Raw genomic sequence first — 21,561 nt, 5'->3', positions numbered from 1 at the left:
CAAAGGTACAAAGAAAACGACACTTTGTGCTTATGTGCATCTCTGCACACTGCTGCCGAGAGACAGGTTCGCTGTCCTGGTCCTGCGGGTCAATGTAACGGAGGGTACCACGAATGCTTTGTAACGCTACCGCCTGCTTTCTTTTTCGGAAGTAAGGCACCGAAACCTCGGAGAAGTTGTACGCGACTCTTCAGCAGCGCATCTTTACGGATACGAGAGCTGATCGCACGCTCTGTTCCGATCGGTACCTATTTACCCCGTATGTTTGATAAAATAAAAATCAAAAAAGTTAAATAAATGTTCCAAGAAAGTGTTTTCGTAAGGAAACATTTCTGGTTTTTGTATCAAAGACTTATGCCCATCGGTTTTACTGAAATGTGTTTATTCTATAGCAAGATAAAAGCATTTATTTTAGATAAGCAAAATACAAACAACTTAATTGCTGCTATCATAACTCATAAAAAAGTATAAAACAGCATAAAAACACAATAAGCAATGTAGCAATTAATAATTCATGTTACCAGTGTTTACATTAAAGCCTCATTTATGAAAACTTTACAACACATGATATGAAAACTTACAACTTTTAAAGAAAATATTTACATTGATTATTCGATTGTGGAGTTTCATTTAAATATTCTACTGGTTTTACAGTGTATTAAAAACTCTTGCATTTTTCATCTTAGCTTTCTGTAATAACAGTTTTATTTAAGTGCATTTCCCTTTTAAAAATACAGTGTATTAAATCTGAAACTCATCACTTCGACACAGAATATAATATTCACATTTGTTCTGTAATTGGAATTAACGTAAGAGGGTAAATGTCAATATATATTTTCTTACAAATTATGGTAGGCTTATTTGGAGAAATGAAGTGAAAGGTTGGGTCAAACATTTAAGTTCAGTTACTTGCATTTGTTTTTCTGAAGACAGTTAGGAGAGAAAAAAAATTAAGAGCTTTGGCAAAAATCTGTGATTTACTCTATTTTTTCATGACAAAAAATGCCATCAACTAACTCATGTCATACAAGTATGATTGTATGAAATCCAATCATCATTTTACAGGTAGTTACAACTGTGCTTTAAGGGCTTCATGAGTTCATACTGCCTTGAAGTGCATTACTCACTTTTAGAGAAAGATGGGTTATATCATATAACTCTGAAAGGCCATTTTGCAGTCATAAGGTCCAGGTATTTGTTAGGCCATTTGATTCACATATTGTAGGTAAAGCTTAAATAAATTAAAAAGGCATCACATGAAAAAGAGCACAGCTTTTTTTTTTTTTAAAAACAAAATGATTTATAGTCAGCTAAAAGATGATACACAGCTACATTGTAGTTCTTTATTGCCTATCTAATAGACACTTTAGAGGATCATTTGACCTGTTATGCATCCCTGCATAACTACCATCAACAATTTACAGTTTTCAGCCAAATATGGTTTACCCCTACCCCCTCCATCAACACAAAGCCATGTTGCAAGATCATTTATCTTCAGAAAATACTGACCTGTGATAATACTTGAGTCTGTGTCTGAGATTGTATTTGTGACTGGTGCTGCTGAGGTGCTGGCTGAGGGCTCCCAATGGCAGGGATGGGAGAAGTGATCTGCGAGGCTACCGGAGAATGCTGCTGAGGAGAAGGCTGTGACTGGTGTTGCATATGCTGCATTTGCTGCTGCTGCATTTGCTGAAGCTGTATGTGCTGCAGTTGCTGTTGCATTTGCTGTTGATTAATTTGCTGCTGAAGATGCTGCTGCTGCTGCTGCTGCAAATGTTGTTGCATGTGGTGCTGGAAATGCTGCTGCTGCATTTGTTGTTGTATTTGCTGATGCATTTGATGCTGATGTAGTTGCTGCTGTTGCATCTGCTGCATCTGTTGCTGCTGGAGCTGCTGTATCTGGTGCTGCTGGCTTTGCATTGAGGGACTTACTTGAGATGAAGACGGTGTTGCCACCATGCTTGTTCCCATAGAGCTTATCAAGGGAGCTGCAATGTTTGTTGGCATGTTTGGTGCAATGGTAACAGAAGCTACAATCTGATTCATCGGCAGTCTCATGGTTAAAGGTTTTGGAGCAATTGCTCTGGGAAGGGACTGTTGAAGAGTTTGAGGAGATGCCGATACTGTTGTGTGCTGAGAAAGAGAAGTATTCAGAATAAGGGAGGAAGACAAATTTGTGGATGCCAATGTTTGCTGAACAGAACGAATTGTCTGGGCCTCAGCAGATTCTGCAGCAGCCTGTGTTTTGAAAAGAAATTCATTGTATTTTCAACAGAAAAAACATTGTTACTGTTTACATGGAAATAAAAGTCACGGCTACTCAGGGAAAGCTTTTTCATCTTTTGTTTTCTATCAGAAAAGATCGATCAGCAATCTGAAAAAGATCACTGATTCACCAATCCATTACATCACCTCTTCATCCATCTCTGTGTACAGTACCTCCAGTTCTTACTTGGACAAAAAACTAACTCGTGCCCTTGTTCAACACCAGAAAGTCACAGAGCTCACGTACATTGTGTGGCTGAAAGAGCTAAAAAGGGCCTAACACTTTCTATGTTTTCAAAAAACCCTGTTCTTTGGGAGACAAATCTGAGCAGAAGCATATCCCCCTGCACCAGTTATCACGGCATAAGAGCAGTGTACAAACAATGAAACTTCTCAAACAACTTTTTTAATTTGCTTGTTGCAGTTCTTCGCACCCAAGGCGGCAAGTCCCAGGTATCTACAACAGACAAAAGTCTAAGGGAACATTGTCAAGGCACCCAGCTGAATACTCTGGAAGCACTACAGTTGCATGAGCGGGGTGCCCTGCTCAGGGAATCCTGCCTACTTCCAGTGTCCTGCAGGTTTCTGATGAGACACACCTGTGGGAAAACTACAGTCCAAAGAGGCCTATTGCAATAAATGAGGTGTTCTGGTGCCTTTGAAGGCATAGTTTTATTAGGTATATTTAAATATATTGTGTATATTTAAATTAGATATATTTAAGCACCAAAGGTAGGCTTCGTCTCTCAGTTTTACACATCTGCATTGTACACGACATGTAGAACAGTTGTCTAGAATCCGTATATAAAGACAATGGAAAGAAAAAGTCTCTGCCAGCACAATTAACTGACATGTTTTAGACATTTACTTCAGAATGTGTCAAATTATGCTGCAGAAGTCTCTATTCCATCCCTACATTCAGCAACAACTTCAGATGAAAAAGCTACAGCAAGGATGTCTTAAGTTAAGGGAGATGAATTCTGGACTTGAGTGTAATTTCCACTTACAGTCTTTCCACAAGTTACTTGGCAGCCCAGGTCCTATGGATTTGGGGAGAAAATATGATTTCTGATGTTTTTGGAAAGGGAACTTAGGACTGACAAAATAAATTCCCTCAAAGATATTTACAATTCCAGCTGCTATTGAACTTAGCATTGTGATACTAAAGGCTTTGAGAATATTATCTAAGTCCTAGAGACAACAGAAAAATGCAGCTTCTCAACACGAGGAGAAGAAATTTTCCATCTTTCAAGAATGCATGTGTCTAATTTCTGCTGTTGTATTTCTAAGCATTAATTAAAATACACAGCAACTTTCTGTGTGATTTACTAATGCTCTGCAGTTGTACATTCAAATAAGTATTCTCAGGAGTTAGATATCACTTTCTTCTGTTGCCTTCTTGTGATCAAAGATATTTTTGTAATTGATCTTTATGAAATACTACTGGAGAAATAACCACCTTGATTAATTTTTACCCACATTTTAGATGGTCATAAGCATATGTCCATTTATGGTATTCAGATGCAACAGATCTACCACCAGTGTAATGCTGCCGGTTAAAAAGGTAAACTCTCAAATAAGACAGCAGAGCTTTACTTTCTTCATGAGTTTTATTTAACTCAGGATCCACTAAAATACTCCGTGTGGCTCACTGCCAGCTAGTCCATTTGTAAGTACTCTCCAAATTCAGAGCCACCACACATTTTTTTCCCCTCACCTGCAAGAAATACTTAAGCTTTGTCATACAATAATGGCTCTCCAGCTCCACGCAACACAAGTCTGTCTTTTGAGAAGTAGCACTTGAGGAAAAACAAAACTCTGCGACTAGCTTGCAAATGTTAATGTCAAAAGGTAAGTATATTTCTCATGACTGAATTTTACTTTCATAGTGAAGTGCATTATTTTGCCTCCATAGATAAAGGAAGATGTACATTTACAAAGTTATTGTTTGGTAATCATTACTGTGCCATGAGAGAGATGAAGTATTTTTTGCAGAGACTAAGCAGGGTTCAAGCAGCAGCACAACATCTTGTAGAGCTGTATTACAGAAATCCTAGGATTCTACTTCTATTTTGCATAACAACCCCCCCCCATATTTAAACACCATTGCCAAAAGCTAACTTGCATTATACTGAAGGCATTATTAGGCTTACCTTAGAAACAAGGCTTGCTCTATAGGCAGCAAGTGCCTTTAGGTATTCTTTTTTGGCAGCTTCAGTTTTTCTTTTATATACCTATTAAAAGAGACCACAATTTCACCAACTTCAGTTACTAAGACGTTTTTGCCAGAATGCTCTCAAAATCACTTTACCTCCCCAGGAAATACTTTAATGACTCTAAGTAACAGGGATATTAGAACACTGAGTATTTTAGATGCTAAAAAGTATCTGCAGCAGTATAAAATAGCAAAAAATGCCTATGCAATATATTTTTTTAAACAAATATTCGAACTACATATAAAAAAAATTTTTATACCTTTAGAAAAGGTGGTTCATAGAGCTTGGACAATTCACTTTCCCCAAAGCCACTATGAGGGAATCTCATTGACTTAAACAAGAACAGTTAGGCAAAAATGAATTAATCTGTATTTTTAATCATCAGTAAATTTAAAGTTCACCTTTAAATCATGGTTCACCATCATCTGTCCGATCAGACTAAAAGTTTCCAAATGTATTTCACAAACAAGTATCATTCATATCTTGCCAGATGGTGTCCTAGACGGGAATCTACTCTTCCACTGCAGCTTCCATTAACTGTTACTGGGGGCTGCACAGAGTATCAACAGGCACACAGCCTCAAAGGATTTATTTTTTTTTTCCTTCAATCCGTGTGTAGGAGTAACGTGTATAGAAAGAAGAATAACCCTCAAGGAAGAACAAAACTCATCATTCTGTACCAAGTTTGAGTTGGAGATAACATTTCACACGCGACGTTGTAATGAGGCACAGAGGATTGGCTTCAAAGGTTGGAAATCAACATGCTTTGTAACAAATTCATAAGACAGATCAAAGGAAAATGGTAAATGGGCTGTACCTTCCCCTTTTCTCTTCTAACTTGTGATTAATAGGAAACAAGAGCTTTGAAATAGGAATCATCAAAAGATGGTCTAACAGGACTCTAGGACAATATCACCTCAGCTTTTTTACAAACTGCCCTTTAAAATGTAAAGACAAATACAGCCATTTAATTCTACCTACTGGCTCTTATAACAAAATGCTTTTTAGATGCCAGGTCTTCAGCAAGTTCAAAAATCATTGTAGCTCTACAGAGTAAGAGGTCTACATCAGCAAGTCGTGTGGTCCACTCAGAGCAGAGGTAGGAGGATTTTTTTACAAGGATTACTATTTTACCTCTTGTGAGACAACCCTGCATCAATTTTTTACCTGTTTTTGTTCTTCTCCTAGACTGTCCCACATAGATGCCACTATTTTTGAAACGTCTCCAAATGTAGCATTCGGGTTCTGCCCTTTAATTGCAGCTTGTGTATCCCTGAAGAAAAGGGCATATGCTGACACTGGCTTTTGTGGCTCATTGGGATCTTTCTTTTTCTTTTTCTTTGGAGTCTTGGGCTTCTTGCCAGAATCCGGGGCAGCTCTTTTTTCTCCAGTAGCCTAAGAAACAGTAATAACAAGAGCAGTCAATATACGCATAAAATAAGTCAGATTAACTCAAAAAAATTATTGTCAATCTGGCTTAATAATATATGGGTAAAGCTACTGTGTAGGCAACATTTTGGAGACTCCTGTTGTGCAAGCCTTTTTCCTACCAAGTAGTACTTAGTCTCAGCTTAATCTCATCAGACCTACTGGAACTAAATGCATGAATAGTTACTACTCATTGTAAGCATGGCTCAGAGAGTCAAATCCTGCGAGCTTGACCTGAAAAAGTTCACCCCAGTGCTAATTTGTATTTAAAAAAATTAAGATTTAATCTATAGTATATTTTGAATAGGCAATCTGTGTTTTTCCATTAAGATGTAATTTCAGCAGTAGACACTCAAAAGACAAGAACTTGGAGGCATTTCCTGATTCCCAGACTTAGACTGTCAACTTAGACATGGGTCGGGGGTTAAAAAGCCCAGCCTCCAGGCAAAAAGCAGTAGCAGCTCTGCAGTTTCTATCCACCTGCAGCGAGCACCCACTGCGTCCGCCACCCACCTCCACTGCTCCTCGTGCAGGGTGAGGTGCCCGCGCAGTAGTGCTGGAGGCTCTGTGTTGCTGCCGGGCACCAGCCCTGCACCTACGTCTCCCTCTTGCCTCCGGGATGGGGAACCCCCCGGAGCACGCCCAGCATTGCAGGTAACTCTGGTCCCTGTGTGCTCCTCGGGTCCTGCACCCTCTTTTGCTGAACTATGCAGAGATTATTGCAACAAGGGGATAAAGGGGCTCTAAATATACCTCTATGACAGTCGTTTTGCTTTGGTATTTTGAGGATCCTGTACAGTGATCTTTCCATATGCACAATTTCCATTAACTTAATGAGAAAACCTTTCATGGAACAGTCTAAATTAGGCCCTTTAAATATACTGCTACAATAACATTTGTGCTTTATTTTGTTGATACAATTTTCCTTTTATAACAGATTTATTTAAAGCAAAATGTAAATTAACTAAACTTTCAGTTAGAAGAAAGCTTATTTTATTTCTATCTAAATGCATCTATGCTTTATGACTCCAGAGAATACTGAAATGACAAAACTGTCCAAAGTTGATGAGCAAAGAGATTCACCAGATCTATATTGGTGAATGAAACAAATTATGAATGTATTAGATCAAATATGTATATATATGTATATTCTTACATTTTTTATTATGGAGGTATTATGGAAACTTCTTAAGTAAAGAAGCTAAACAGCAAATGAATCATATTCCACTGTACTGTAACATTTGTGTTTTATACGACCACATTGCAGCTGAGAAGATGCTGCCACAGTCATGAAAACATAGGATATAGACATGTAAAGCTTACTCACTACGGGGCACGGAATAACTTACTCTATTTGATTCATCTGCATCTTCTTCATTTATAGAGCTGGATGGGGAAGGAGTGGCTGATTTACTTGCAGGAGGAGAGGGAGAAGTGTGTGGCAAATTAGTGCCTCCTAAATTTAGCCCCAGCTGCGCACTTAGCTGAGACTGGTTAATGGTGGTTAGCTGAGACGGAGGCATAATTCCCGAATGAGCAGCATCAGTCATATGGACAATAGATCTCATAATCAGAGAGTGATCCTGGCGATACTGGGAAACCTGTGTGTGACTCTGATCCTAAAAGAGATTGAAACATTATTTAGTCATTAGCAGTTACCATATAGCATTACCAGGCAAAGTTATTTTCGCAGGCTTACAGAACTGACGCTGTCAACTTGCAGTTTTGTTTAGTTTCTTTTTAATGAATTAAAGGCATTGTTAATAAATTAAATGCAGCAACAGTTACCACACTTGCCCCGGGGTGGGTGGGGTGTTTTTGTGGAATAAAAATTGCATTTCCCCATTTTTAAATGTTTCTTTTCTTGATGCGGTGTGAAATACCCACGTAAACAACGGGGAAACAGGCTGACTGACAATACAGGGAAAACATTGCAACTGAGAAGAGACAAACTGCTGTCAAACGCAGAAAGTAAACAAAACTGGGGCGGGGGGGGTATATACATAGAGAGAAAAGCATCTTCCTTTACTGACATTCCATTATTCTTAGCTGTTACTAGTAACAGTAGTAGGTATAAAACAATCTTGTCTCAGTGGGATTTTAAAGTTGTTTTAAACGAAGAACACTGCCCTGCCAGGTCTCGATTGCAGACACTGCAGCACGCTGGAGAACTGTTCGAGTAATCCTAATCACTCCTACAAATCCTTGTTTGCAAGTACCAGACAAAACTACACATTTTTATCTTTAATCCAACAATCAAACACATGTGGAAGTAGCAAGCTATGTACCAATCACTGACTTGATTTTTCTTCTACTTCATGTCTCAGAACCTCAAGTACTTGCCTGGTTTTGTTTCTACTGTTTCTTGAGGGCACAAACTATGTCTTCTTCTACATCTGCACAATACTTATCACATTTGTAAATAAAAAGAAGCGAGACTCTGAAGGTAAAGTCAACTGGAATCTGCCTATGAACCACTCAGTTTTGTTATTTTTAACCACACATGGACCAATACACAGTGAAAGAACATTTAAACAGAGAAGAAGATTTTTAAAACAGTTAATAAGTGAAGAGAATAAATAGCTCACAAATTGATTCAGCAACCTGATTAATCTATAGCCATTGTTTGAACAGACAGATACATGAGACATAAATTAGATTTTGAAAACTCTTTCATTATTAATAACCTCCATTGCAATTAGTAGCAGGTGCAATGATTCTTAATGAAATGACACAGAACAAAACAGCAATGCTGGGAGCCCAGCATACAGTCCACCAGACTTCCACAACAGAGTTTGACCTTTCCAGTGCTCTCTTATGAAGTGTGGGTAAGCCCAAACCAGTTTTCAAAAATCTGTGTCAGCACGGACGTAAGTTTAGCCCAAGTGACTTTCCTCTTACTTTTTACGACCCCTCCCTCAACACAGGCACTTGTTCTGTGCTCCTGAAAACCTTTTCTTGGATGGGACAAGTGCAGCCGTACAAAGAAGCAATACGTGTTAGAGAAGATGCACACCCTGCCTCATCCATCTTATGTACAAGTGCTGCAGCACACTGCTTCCCTATAGCAATAAATCATATTAATTCCGAATTTGGCATTCATGTGTCTTTCTGCTGAAGCCTGTACAGAAAAAAGAAATCCTTCTTAGCATAAAGTACCTGTAGTGTTGCACCCGGATCCAGGACAGATGAAGTTAACCCCACAAGCTCATGATCCGAATCCGATACACCAGGTCTCGCCCTCATTTTCCCCATACTTTCCAAGCCATTGCCAGCTTGGCTCATCATCCATACTGCACCACGCTGCTTCTCCTACTTCTGAAATTCTTTTAATATTTTCAGTAAAGGAGTGTAGTTCCTTAGAGATGAATGCATGTGCCAAAAGTGGAGCACTTGATACAGAAAGATCAAAACATCAGACTCATTGGCTGAAATACCCATTTGCTTCAGGGCACCTTTCTGTGAAAATTTACTACTGTTAACTATAGGGTCATTTTGATTGTGACTTGTATTGGCAGTGGCATCTGGAAGTCATTCAAAGTCTTTTGTAAAAGGCTATCACTTTCTACATATTACTCCATTCATTTTAGTTTACAGACATTACTTTATTGCATGAAGAAAAACTCTGCCGGTAAAGCAAAAGTGGAGATCATCAGAATGACCTCTCAGAGAAATTAACTTTCTTCATTATTTTGCAGGCAGTACTTTCTTGGAGGTGTTCTACACCTAAAAGGCTAGCTTTTGTTCTCTCTTTATTGTTACACAATACAGGCCTTTCTGGCCTTTACACTGAGGCAACAAAATATGACGACATGGGTTACAAACCACTTACTCCAAGCCTTGTCATTTCAGCTGCATCTATGATTTTGAGACTAAATTCTCTTGACTTGCACTGACCCAGAATCTAATTTTATACACAAGCCCATGAATTCTTAACTGTCCCTTTTTCTACACTATTTGATGCTTGTGTGGTTTTTTACATCCACTTACTTAATTCCAGTTTTTCTTTTCTGTATCTTTTCCTAATTTTTTAAGCTTTTTTTTTAATCTTAAAAACTTCAGTAAAAGCTAGCAGTGGAAACAACAATATTTTGTAACTGGCTATCTAGCACCAAACAGATAAGACATATTACATAAAAGAAAATATTTTGTATCATTTCCAATCTCTTAGCATTTACATCGTATGTGCATATGATAACGACAAACAATATATTTTCTGCACTTTGAATTTAAGTTATATGGCTAATCAATATTAAAAAAAAATCACAAAGAAGGGAATGGGAATTTCATTTTTTACTTTGTGTTACAGCGTTGTGGGCCTCAACAACCTATGGTACCTATAGAAGAGCTTTCAGACAAGGAAGCATAAACCATTTTTTATGTTTGTACAGTGGTTTGGCAAGTAGCGAGAAGGTAGGGGAGCTAGTCAACAGCAACAGTAAAGTCCACAGCATTTGTATATAGTTCCTGAGTAAACAAAATCTTCTAAGGAGGAACCAATAATCAAGAAAACAAAATTTCCATCAATTATCTTAACTCCTATTTTTCCCCTTATACTACGAAGGCCAATACTGAACCAAAAGGATCAGCAGCATTTAATTATGCACGAAATGTTTATCAAAGAAACGTTTAACAATGAAAATCATCTTATATCAGGAGCACGCATGGAAATACAAGTGCACTGAAACATCCACATGACATCCTAATTACATTACCACATGAAAACTGAAAAGCTCACGTATTCAAAATAATCCACTGAGAATACTGTGAAAATTGTAGAGACTATCACAAGCTCTTTTACATAAACTGAACCAGAAATAAAAGTGATACACCGGTATTATGAACATTGAGGATTTTTGTAACATTATGCAAAATGACAGCTCAGTTCTGACAAAGATTCCTGAACTTCTCAAGCGGATAGAATCAAGTTTTGATTCAGCCTCATCTGCTTTACAGTCTTGGATTGAAGTTAGGCAAAACTTGGTGATTTTAACACAAGTCAGGCAAAACTCAACCACTGGTTTACTCAGCGTGACAATCAAACAAGGACATAATGTGTGAAACGGAAAACCAAAGAGAAATAACTTGTGTGATTCCTCTGCAGACTGAAATGACTTTGCAGTCTGCAGAGTCTCAGATCTCTCTGTTGTTATCCTACATGAGTGCTACAAAAAACCTAAGGTATAGAGACATTTACTGAGGGGAACGCCAGCCACCTCTCTGGTCTCTTCAATTATACACGTGGATAAAGAAAGCAAAATATGGTCCAAAATGTTTCCCCCTTCTCAAAACAACTTTATGGTGACTGTATCTAGGCACATTGGCTTCCTGTCACCACTCTCTTGCACAGCTCCAATAGCACGCATTATAAAGACATTCAGCATTTGATGCATAGAAGGCCTAATCAAAGGAACCATAAGGATGTCCATCCATCAAACTATCCTACTTTCAACTATTCTAATCTATTTAGACAGTCATGCCAAGGAAGTAATATTTAGTCATATTGCCAAAGGACACAAGTCTCATGGCACATGCCAAATATATAGCTTATTTTACTTTGATTTGTAAAAGTAAAAGTTCTCAAAAACTGATAAAATATCAATTCCTCAAGAGCCACTGGAAAGCAAACAACAGAGTAATGAGACTTTAAAAAAAGGAATGTGTGAACTCCCACGCTTTAATTTATACAGATTATCAAAGGTGTTTTTCAACAATTACTGTATGTGAGCCAGCGAAAGCGAAACACACCATTGAGTACTAAGGGAAAAATTAAGGTAATAAAAGACAGTTCGTTCTTCTGTTATCAACTCATTAAGCATCCAGTAGTTAATACAGCTAGTAATACAGCTAGTATTTATTTTGACAGATAAATGCATGCACCCATTACATCGAGAGATGCCCTAATTTCCATTTACCTTGCATTTTGAGAATCATTTACATACAGTAGTTTTATCCTAGATTTCTACCCTGATATAATTTTAATCTCTGGGAACATTCAACACGATATTTAAAAATACAACTAGGAAATTACTTTTTAGAACATTTTGAGTAATATTGAAGTCTTGATTAAAATCAATGTCTGCAGCCTTCAATCATTTAAATAGGCAATACCTCCAGTAAGACTCTCTCTAGCTATGTCAGGACTGAGCCCATGGAAGTGCCTACAGGAAGATGTAGGGCTGGGATCTGACCCTATACTGCATGAGCTAGTTTTTTAAGGAAAGTGAGAAATCTGCCAACAAAAATAACTATGCAAAACCCAACATTTATGGTTATGCTCACTGTGCCCTAGTTTCAGAAGTTGACTTAAAACATTATATATTCTATTGCCTTAGGAATTTGTCACTGTCAATGTAACATAAGCTGATGTAATATTTTAAAGGATATATTTAAGTTGAAGCAAATGCACTGCAATGTAAAGAGTGAAATCCTCAGTTGTCCCTGTCTGTAAATTACTCCCTTTACTTTTGGGCAAGTCAGCATATCTCTAGAAGAAATCCTCAATACTCTCTTTCTCCACAAGTAAAGTATAGATAAAAGAATCCACTAATCTAAATTTTTACAAGATTGGAATTCAGTGCCAATCAAAACAAATCAAACTAACAGGATGCTTTTCTCTGTCAGAGATTAAATCCTTACTTAATAGAATACAAAACAGTTGCACTTGGTACTGCCACCACTGAAGAAGTGTCCTTCCTCTCCCCTCCTCAGATACTGCCATCAGTAATAGATCTGTCAAACTGCAGTTATCAGAAGATTCACTACAAGCAGCAGCTTCTTTTCTCCAGCAAAGAGAAAACTCCCATGTTTTGCTTCGTGTCTCTGTAGAAAAGTAAACCTTACCTAATTTAATTCCCAAATAAAGGCTACAACAAACAGTACATGTCAGTTCAGAAAAAAATTATGTCTGCAGCTGGATCTAAAAGATCAGTTAGTGACAGGAGGCTTACGCACATTCTGCTGCCTGAAGAACATGAAGAATAAGCAGTTTCTTGGTCTGTGTGCTCCCCCAGTCCAACTACATCAGAAATTACTCTTTTCTGTTCACACAGAGCACATAAGCCAGAGAAGGGTCGTGAGAAAAAAAAAAAAAACAAACCAAAAACAACAAACATGAGCCCCCACTGATTTATTCCTCAAAACCGAGCAACTGTCTCCCTTTGTTCTGGCCATCTCAGACGTCTCTAGAAATTCATCTCCTGCTATATTCTTCTACGGCTTTCTGATACGGCTGCAACCTCCAAGTTAGTTTAACATGTTTTATTGGAATCTTTCTGATTTACTGTGCCTTGCTTTTCTTTGCAGTCTGATCTGCAACCACGTTTGCAGTGACCCCTTGCATGGCTGGTGTTCCTCATACTCCCCCGTGCAGCGCAGAGCTTCCTTCAGAGCAGCCGGCCTGACCTGTTACAGGGGGTGCTAAGAGTGCTGCGAGACCACCAAATCACAGGTTAAAACCACTTCTTCTATGGAACCACATTCAGGGACTAGGCAGCAGGAGCACACCAGGCAGTGCAGCACCACCTCAGAGATGCGATTCCAAGCAAGAAGGTGCCAAGGGACAGGGCCAACCAGCCTGGGCACCTGCCAGACCAACACAGCCCCAGGTCCCAGGTCTGGGCACCTCTGCAACGCTGCTCTGTGGCCTCTACTGGTACCAGCTGATTCACAGCACGCTCAGCTATCTCTAATAAAATGCTGCATTACATGGTGAAGAAATACTAAAAGCTCACAGCTAGGCCAAAATCACACAACTACCAAACTAAGAGACAAAGACTTCTCTCTGAAATGCTTATAATTCTTACCCAAGGTGCTCCACCACCCTAGCATGGAGCGTTTGCTGTTTTGGGAACTTTGTTCTTACCCATTTACTTTCCTGGGACCCCATAGATTCCTCATGCAGTCCCCAAAGTGGGCTGAAGAGGTAAGGCTTCTTGGTTGCCTCGCTTGCTGTTGAGTCCTTCTGCTCTGGAAAGGCTTCTGCTCTTGCAGACGGATGGCACCATAGGCTTGCTATAGCCCTCCACCCATCCACAGTGGCTGCTACCGATGCTTTAGCATCACCTAATTCACAACTTCTTTATAATTTAATTTTTACACCATTTTGTAGAGGCATTTAAAAACAGATTCTCCACTCTCTTATCCCTAAACATCTACCATACTTTAGAGCATATTGAATCACACTCCTTTTGGACAAGGTACCCAACAGCATGATCACAATACGTGTGTGACTCAGATCACAGATCTGGGCTCTGATCTGATGAGTCTGTTGGCATGAGGAGCTTCTCTCCAAATTAGTACAAGCTTAGGTCTGCTGTATGCAAACAGTGCAGGCACATTGCAAACAAACCCTGGATAGTTAAAATTAAGTCCCAGAATGTCAGATAAATGCTGTTAGCAGTTTTGTTACAACCTCTGCAACTTCAGGTGCCTCAGCTACCAAATCAAAGGCAGACTTCAAAGGTCCTTATTATGCAGTAAGCAACGCAGGGAGAGGCTGCAAGGAAGCATGACAACTAACAAACATTATCAAAGGTAACAAAAATTGTGCAAGGAATTGGAGGGGACAGACTTGGGGGTTACATGGCGTTTGTTTGTTTAAAAATTGCTACAAATGTTGGTAGCTATGTTCTGAGGGGGGGGGTATTATTTCTTTGGGGTTTGGGGGGGTGGTGGGTTTTTTTGTTTGGGTTTTCTTTGTTTGTTTGTTGTTGGATTTAAAGCAAATCAGAAAAGTAGGTCTCATTATCTTTTGTATTACCAGAGCCAGGTATTTTTTTTTCCAGCTACCTGACAACATAGAATAATTTAAAACTCTACAGAGACTTAGCATTTCTTTATAGCTTGAGAACTTGAAGTGGAAGCTGAGTGTTGGGTAAGCTGTCCAAGGGGAAACACAGGTGGTAACAGCAGAGAATAGCAGGAATTTCAAAGGAAGTTTTCAAATGACCCAAGAACAAGGGTGGCTGGACCCAGCACAGCCTTTGGCCAGCTATAACATACCCAGACCAGCTGCAGCATCTGCCTCATTTGGCTGGCTTAAGAAAGCAGCACCTGATTTTAGAGTTTAAACTCAGGAGGCAGAACAGTTTAAAGCCATGGCCAAGGCTTAATGCACAGCTGGTGTCCACGGTCATACATGTCTGCATTCCTTCTGAGCTCAGTTCTTAGGAATATCAGAGATTCAGCTTCCGCTCCAATTCCTGACAGCTTTCCCAGTGGGGTGTATCATTTTCCTCATATTCATATGGCACCTCACAATATTTTCTGGAGCTAATAGATCTTGATTTAGGCATTATTAATATAAAATAGTCACAGTCTTTTTTCCCAGACTGTTCTACCAGTGTTACTGTGTTTCTCTTCTTTCGTGCCGAAGTCCCTCATGTGTCTTGATAGGTAATAAGCTACTCGCATATTTTTTTTATTTTTTTTTTTTTTTTAGCACCAGCAGTACCTGCTATTCAGATAGGTGTCTCTGGCAACTGCTGCCACTTTGTTTCCTATGGACAGGTCCTTTCTTGCGGTTACTATGAGTTGCCGATTTTTGAAAAGAACACCAGAATACGTTTCCTTCTCCAACCACAACAGCTCATTAACAGATGGCCCATTGTGTCTGTATCGATGAGAAAGGAGGGAAGAACACGTCTCTCAGAAAAGTGACTATATTATCCACACCGAGTATTACAATGTTACTGAGGACATGAAAATGTACACACTATTAAACCCCTCTTATTTAGTACGTTATCAGGCTAGCACCGTCTTCGTATCATGTTAAAGTCGTAGCATGTAGCTTCTGTGCAGAAGCCACTGCTGTCTGTGGCCTCCAGGGTTTTCAGCCCATTGTCCGCCTTCCCCCAAGGCCCCGTGAGCTGTGCACGCAGGCTTCTGAAAGGTAACGAAAAAATGCACCAGTACGTCATTAGACGTAAAATAAAATACTTAACTAGAGACCAATCAAAAAAAAAAAAGACTCTGTAAAGACTTGAAAGTTTATCAGCAAAGCACACAGCTCCGATCTGCGGGCAGAAACCAGACTGTCGCAGCGCTGAGCTGATAGCGGGCACCGGCGCTGCAAAATCCCAACTGAGTCCTAAAGGTCTAATTTTACAAAGCATCCGCCACCGTTTGAAAGGTTCTGTATAATGGACAAATGTCACTGATCTGAGCCACCAGAGCATCATTTAATTTGGTTTTACTTAATTTTGAGATTAATTTTTCTTGGGACCACAAATTGTTAAAAACAGCAGCAATAGCAGCTAGCATTTCTGCTGGGAAAGTCCCATACAAACCAGACTAACATTGTTGATTTAAAACTCGAGTTTAGTAATCCACCGTACTAATCAAAGAAAAAATAGAAATAAGAAAACTCTGAAGATAATCTCTCTTTCTAGTAAGAATAGTTGCTACTCCTATAAATGGATAATTATAACCTTCTGGAATTAGTTGTATGTTTTGTTTTAAAGATGACAATAAACATGTTCATAACAATAACAAGGGCTTGTTTTAATAGACCGTTCCAGGCGTTAAACACATTAATGACCCATGAAATAACTGTTTCCTCTGCAACACATTAAACAATGTTGTTATAACATTGTATTAATTGAAAACCTACTCCATTCTCTCTAGATAGGAGATTACAGACTGGGTATTAAAAGAGAGATTTACAAGTAAGTTTCTTTGTAAAGGAAAATTGAACAGATAAATTAGAGGCATGCAGTCAGGTGAGCAGTGAAATAACTGTCTTTTGCCAATTTTAAAGCAACTTTTTTAGCTTTTATTCTTGCAATCTTCTGTTAATCTATTAATTTAAAGTTAATTAGTAATTTGAGAATTTAAATTACTAAAAAAAAAGATTTAGACCTTTAAGTAAAAGGCACCACTGTTCTGAAACGTTTATAATATTGCTGTTGTATGCAGCCTTTAATAAGCTCAAATTTGCAACTCAGCCCTTTAAAGCCGCATCATTGAGCTGTTTATTTTAAAAGTCTCTTCTGGAAATAAAAGCAATAGTCACCATCATGTCTTTGATTTGAGCACAATGCCACTCCTTAGTAGTAATGTAATTAAAGATGAGCGTATTCTACTATGAATTAGCCTTATCTGTGCAGAATCCTGAATGCACTGACAGCACTGCAACAATTATAAAATATAAACAGGCTCAAATCTTCATCAAATAGGGAACACGTTTCCTCTAACAGCATAAGTAATATAGGGAGCAATATATGTAAAATTATCAGTCTGTTTTTGTAACATCTGTACTTTTTTGGATAAAAGAAAAATCAGACTGAAAAGAGACAATTATTTTACTGTCTGTTTCTTACATATCAGAAAGAGAATTTTGAAATTCATCAAAGCTAACCTTCTGTTATGTACAACAGGCTAAGCTGAAAAGAATGTTAACAAGTTCAATTTTCATTCAATCAGCACTACTGCTCTCTGAAATGTTTCATTGCAGGAAAGAAATAAAAATAATCTATATGGTAATTATGAGGATGAATCCCCCAGTAACTTTCAGCTACATGAAAGGTCAGTTCTATTCAAGATATTTTATCAGTCCCCTGCACATACTCCTGTCCTGTCATTTTAAATCTGAACAGCATTTTATTTTCCCATTTACAGCTACCTGCAGAATTAAGTACTTAAGCCAAATAAGAAAAAAAAAAAAAAAAAAAGAAATGTTGAATGCTGGCAAAGGCTATAATAGCATGGAGATAAATCGTTCAGCTGCTCTCTCTCAAGCCTCTGGGGCTGCAGATTTTTCTTCTCCTGGTGCACTGTGGGTATTCAAAACTTGTTCAACATGATTTCATTTCATTTCAGGCACTGCCTGAGAAAACTAAATTACAGAATCAATCATACAGAAGGTCAGAGTGAGACTTCATTACAAGTATTGCATGCTTGCATGAATATCTTTCATTTATGACTGACCCAATATGTCACAATAGCTGTCTAGTAAAAATAATCCACTTTCTGAAATTGATGTACTACTGATGTCAATGCTACTCAGCAGGCTGGGCAGATTATAGAGAGGTGTTAAAAAAAGGAACCCTCAGCAGCACAAGTTGTAGTTTTATAGAATTGCCACAGTTTGCAGATTAAAATAATTTTTCTATGGGCAGCTCAACAGAAAACAGAGCATTAAAATAAAATATTGGGGGTTGATTTTTAATGAGGATATCGCTGTTGATTTCCACTTATTTATATTCAAGTATTTATAGGGATGATATTTACATCATGTAAACCCACGTGTTCTTTGAAGTCAAATGTACATCAACACTCCATCTTTCAGTGAGTCATTTTTGAACATCAGGATTTTATTTGCATATTATTAAAATATTAAAATTAATCATACTGCCTCCATTTTATCTCCTCTTTTTGTTGGTGTTGTCTGTTTTTAAATGAAGAAAAATGCTGTTAAGTAAGATAAATGTGTTGTGTTTGTTGCCAATAATAATGAAGTTAATCAGCATTGTGACAAATTGTCACTCTTTCCATAGTATGTATATCTTAATAGTATGAACAATTGTTAACTCATCAATATGATCTTTTAATAATTGCTAGGTCACATTTATGCTGAGAATAAATGTCTTTCTTGCACCATGAATGATTTTTTCAATATAATAATACACAAAGAATATGTTAAAAAGAGATTTTTTTTTTTTTGGTCTTCCTGTGGGAAATATGTGAGATACTTGCAGAAGTATTACGAGGTAGCTAGCCAACTCCATACCCTAAGGGAGACATAGGAAAACCTTGACATAACCTATTTTTAACCATGCCTCTGGCGATTCTGCATTCAAGTTTATAGGTGAACATGTCAGGTAGTACATAGAAAAAAGCAAAAGACACATAGTATTAATCATAATTGTGTCCAAGCCCATTTTATTTTTTCAACATCTATGATTTAAAATCTCATGACATTCCTTCAAGGTGAAATTCTTCTACTGGACTTTTCAACAGGGTAGGACTACATTTATCTAAATTAAATATTGCTTACAGTAAAGCTCTCTAATGCTTCACAAGATAACCAATAAACTCAATGCAGTTTGTATTAAAACAATTTAAGTTTGTATTCAGCTAAAGAAGCTTTAGTGATTAGCAATACATTATTAATACAGCCTTTAAATAAGACTATCCTAGTATCGCTGGATAAGAACATTGTTCTGTAAGTGTATACGAACATCATAATTATTTTACAACCCCATCTTTAGTTCTTTCAGATATAGTAAATTCAATTGACCATGAAATGAAATTTCATAGTCAAAATGCCTCCTTTACATTTTTTTTATTGCTGCAATAAAGTTTTTATAGCTCCAAGGCAAGGTAATTCATGAAATGTCTAATTTAAAGATGAATTCTAATATTATTAATAAATATTTACCAGTTTAATAAAGTGCACATTTTTCACATAAAATATGATATAATGTTTTCATTTTCTATTTTTGAAATACAGATTAACTGCTGGAAAATTTGAGTACTAAAGAGAGCTATGTGAGTTCAGGGGAAACCTGTGCAAGGACCCTCTGTTAACGTTTTTAAACTTCCTGAAGCTACCCAGCATTTATGAGCAGAAGAGAAGCAGCCTACTGACTAAAATACAATGGCAGGGGCCACTCCATCTCTCAGTATAAAACAAATCAAGCAGTTGTGGGGAAGTGTCTGACACATGAACCTCCCTATGTGGCTCCTCCTTGTCAAATCGCGCAATTCCTCACCAATTCTCTGCAGAAAAACTACACACAAGTTCCCAACCCGCAGCTTTGAACTGGCAATCACCCTGGGAAATACCACTGGACTACTGGGATAAGAAGGCACAGCTTCTCTAGATCTATACGGGAACAAATTCTTACCACTGCAGTCAATGTAAACTATGCCATTAATTCCTACATTGCACAGTCTAGAAAAAAAGGAAAAGATGCAAAGCCTCTCATACATTGCAAGAAGAGGTGAGAGAAGAGATATCTATCCAGGAAGCTTCTTCTGGTTGGAACTGTTAAGGTGACAGCATTTACTCGTGGAAGAATCACATTCAATGAAAGGATGTAAAATTAAAAGGCAAAACGGGGTCAGGTTACAACCCACCTGGTCACATTGAGGGGATACTCATACACGTAACAAGACTGATCCAGCCCTTGATATTTATTACATATTTCTGAGCAAGTTTCATTGTATTCAGTGTGCACATGCTCCATTACTTTGGTTTTCAGGCATAACATTCCTGACTCTCAGGTTTTATTAATCTGATCTTTCTTTAGTAGTCACCCAACATCTCTAGCGCATACAAAATCCCATGCAAAATGGGATCTGAAAAGAAGTATCATATCCTCCAAGGCCTGTTTTAGGCAGTCCTTGCTTTGTATCTATGGAATTACTGAATTCTGTACCTCCTAAGCAGTGAGCAGTTTGTGCTTAATTCTGTATTAGTGCTAGCTACTCTTCATGACCTCCAAGGAAACAGTAAAATTTGCAATGAAGCCAGCAGCCTGCAGAATTCCACAGAAGTATTTGCTGCGTGTTGATTTGTAAATCTTTAATTAATTTTTGCTTGCCAGAATAATAAAAAAGAAACAAGATTTACATGAAAACATAACACGACAACACAATGACCTTTATTACAGTCCAGCAATAAATCTGTATTTTCACTACACCAAGTTTAGCAAAAGGTCCTATATAAAACAGCTAATCAGAAAAAATATAGTTGATGTAAAATATCTATTCAGGCTAAACATTCACTCTGTCTTCAATATGCAATAGAGAAACTAATTCTAATTGTAACCACTGAGTTTAAAATGCTAAGTATGATAAACTGACTCACAGCTGTGTCTCATCACTATGAGTATGAATGTTACTGCACAAAGCTTAGAGAAACCCAAGCAGGGAGATCCCCGAAAGCTGAAAGTGAAATACAACAAGAAAGTGGAAACTGCCCTGTATACCCTCCCACTGAGATCACTGCTATACAGTGTGTATAGATTCTGGAGAAGACTCCACCCAGCCTTGGTTTTAATTGTTCTAATTAACAGGAATGATCACTGGAATTAGCCCGACAGTCCTCGTCACTCAGCCCTTCCCCACACCTGGATCATCCCGCCACATTCCAGAGGGCTCGGAAACAGCCCAGGAACAGGAGAAGAGGCCCAACCTGCCCCAGCCTCCACAGTCAACAAGAGCACTGGACGGAACAAAGCCTTTTTATGGCCCTGTACTTCTGAGTATGGTCAAGGTAATACATCCCTATCACTTCTATTATGAGTCTGGAAAAAAAAAAAATCATCCATTTCCATTTATAAAGATTTAGTCCATGGAATATACAGAATATAGGGAAATACATGGTTTTTTACTGCTGGCATACTGTGTCTGGGCTCCCTTTCCGAGCTACTCTCAATACTGCATTTTCAAAATACCCTGATGGCTGTCAGATGTGGGTCCTATACTTGAAATACAGACAAGCAATTCCTTCTAAATGCTCTGCTTCACCCTGGCCAACACAGCGGTCTTTCAACTCTTGATGCCAGCGTCAACTGTATAACACATTTTTGAACTTTAGCAGCACTTGGGATGCACATGATGCCAATGGACATGGGCTTCCAAGTCCATTCCCAAAATTAAAATTCTGTGTTTACAAAGCCTGACTGCTTCTTCACGAGAGATC

The 21,561-nt window shown here is 38.2% G+C and overlaps 1 protein-coding gene across 5 annotated transcripts in view; it reads right to left on the bottom strand.

Moving 5' to 3' along the window:
• Positions 1-479: 479 nt before the first annotated feature.
• Positions 480-21,561, bottom strand: part of TOX3 (TOX high mobility group box family member 3) — an 84,367-nt gene continuing 63,285 nt past the window's right edge. For 4 of the 5 annotated variants that reach the window (XM_075510635.1, XM_075510634.1, XM_075510636.1 and 1 more), the window contains 4 exons: positions 7,259-7,528; positions 5,649-5,876; positions 4,419-4,499; positions 480-2,238 (listed from right to left, as the gene is read on the bottom strand). In XM_075510635.1, coding sequence (XP_075366750.1) covers positions 1,495-2,238; positions 4,419-4,499; positions 5,649-5,876; positions 7,259-7,528 — 1,323 coding nt within the window. In that variant the 3' untranslated portion in view covers positions 480-1,494. The remainder of the gene's footprint in view (positions 2,239-4,418; positions 4,500-5,648; positions 5,877-7,258; positions 7,529-21,561) is intronic. The other variant, XM_075510632.1, reaches the window with a different exon arrangement.

This window comes from Mycteria americana, chromosome 8, assembly GCF_035582795.1.
Source record: "Mycteria americana isolate JAX WOST 10 ecotype Jacksonville Zoo and Gardens chromosome 8, USCA_MyAme_1.0, whole genome shotgun sequence".
Taxonomy (NCBI): domain Eukaryota; kingdom Metazoa; phylum Chordata; class Aves; order Ciconiiformes; family Ciconiidae; genus Mycteria; species Mycteria americana.
The sequence above is the reverse complement of the archived record's forward strand: the minus strand, read 5'-3'. Positions and strand labels throughout refer to the sequence as shown.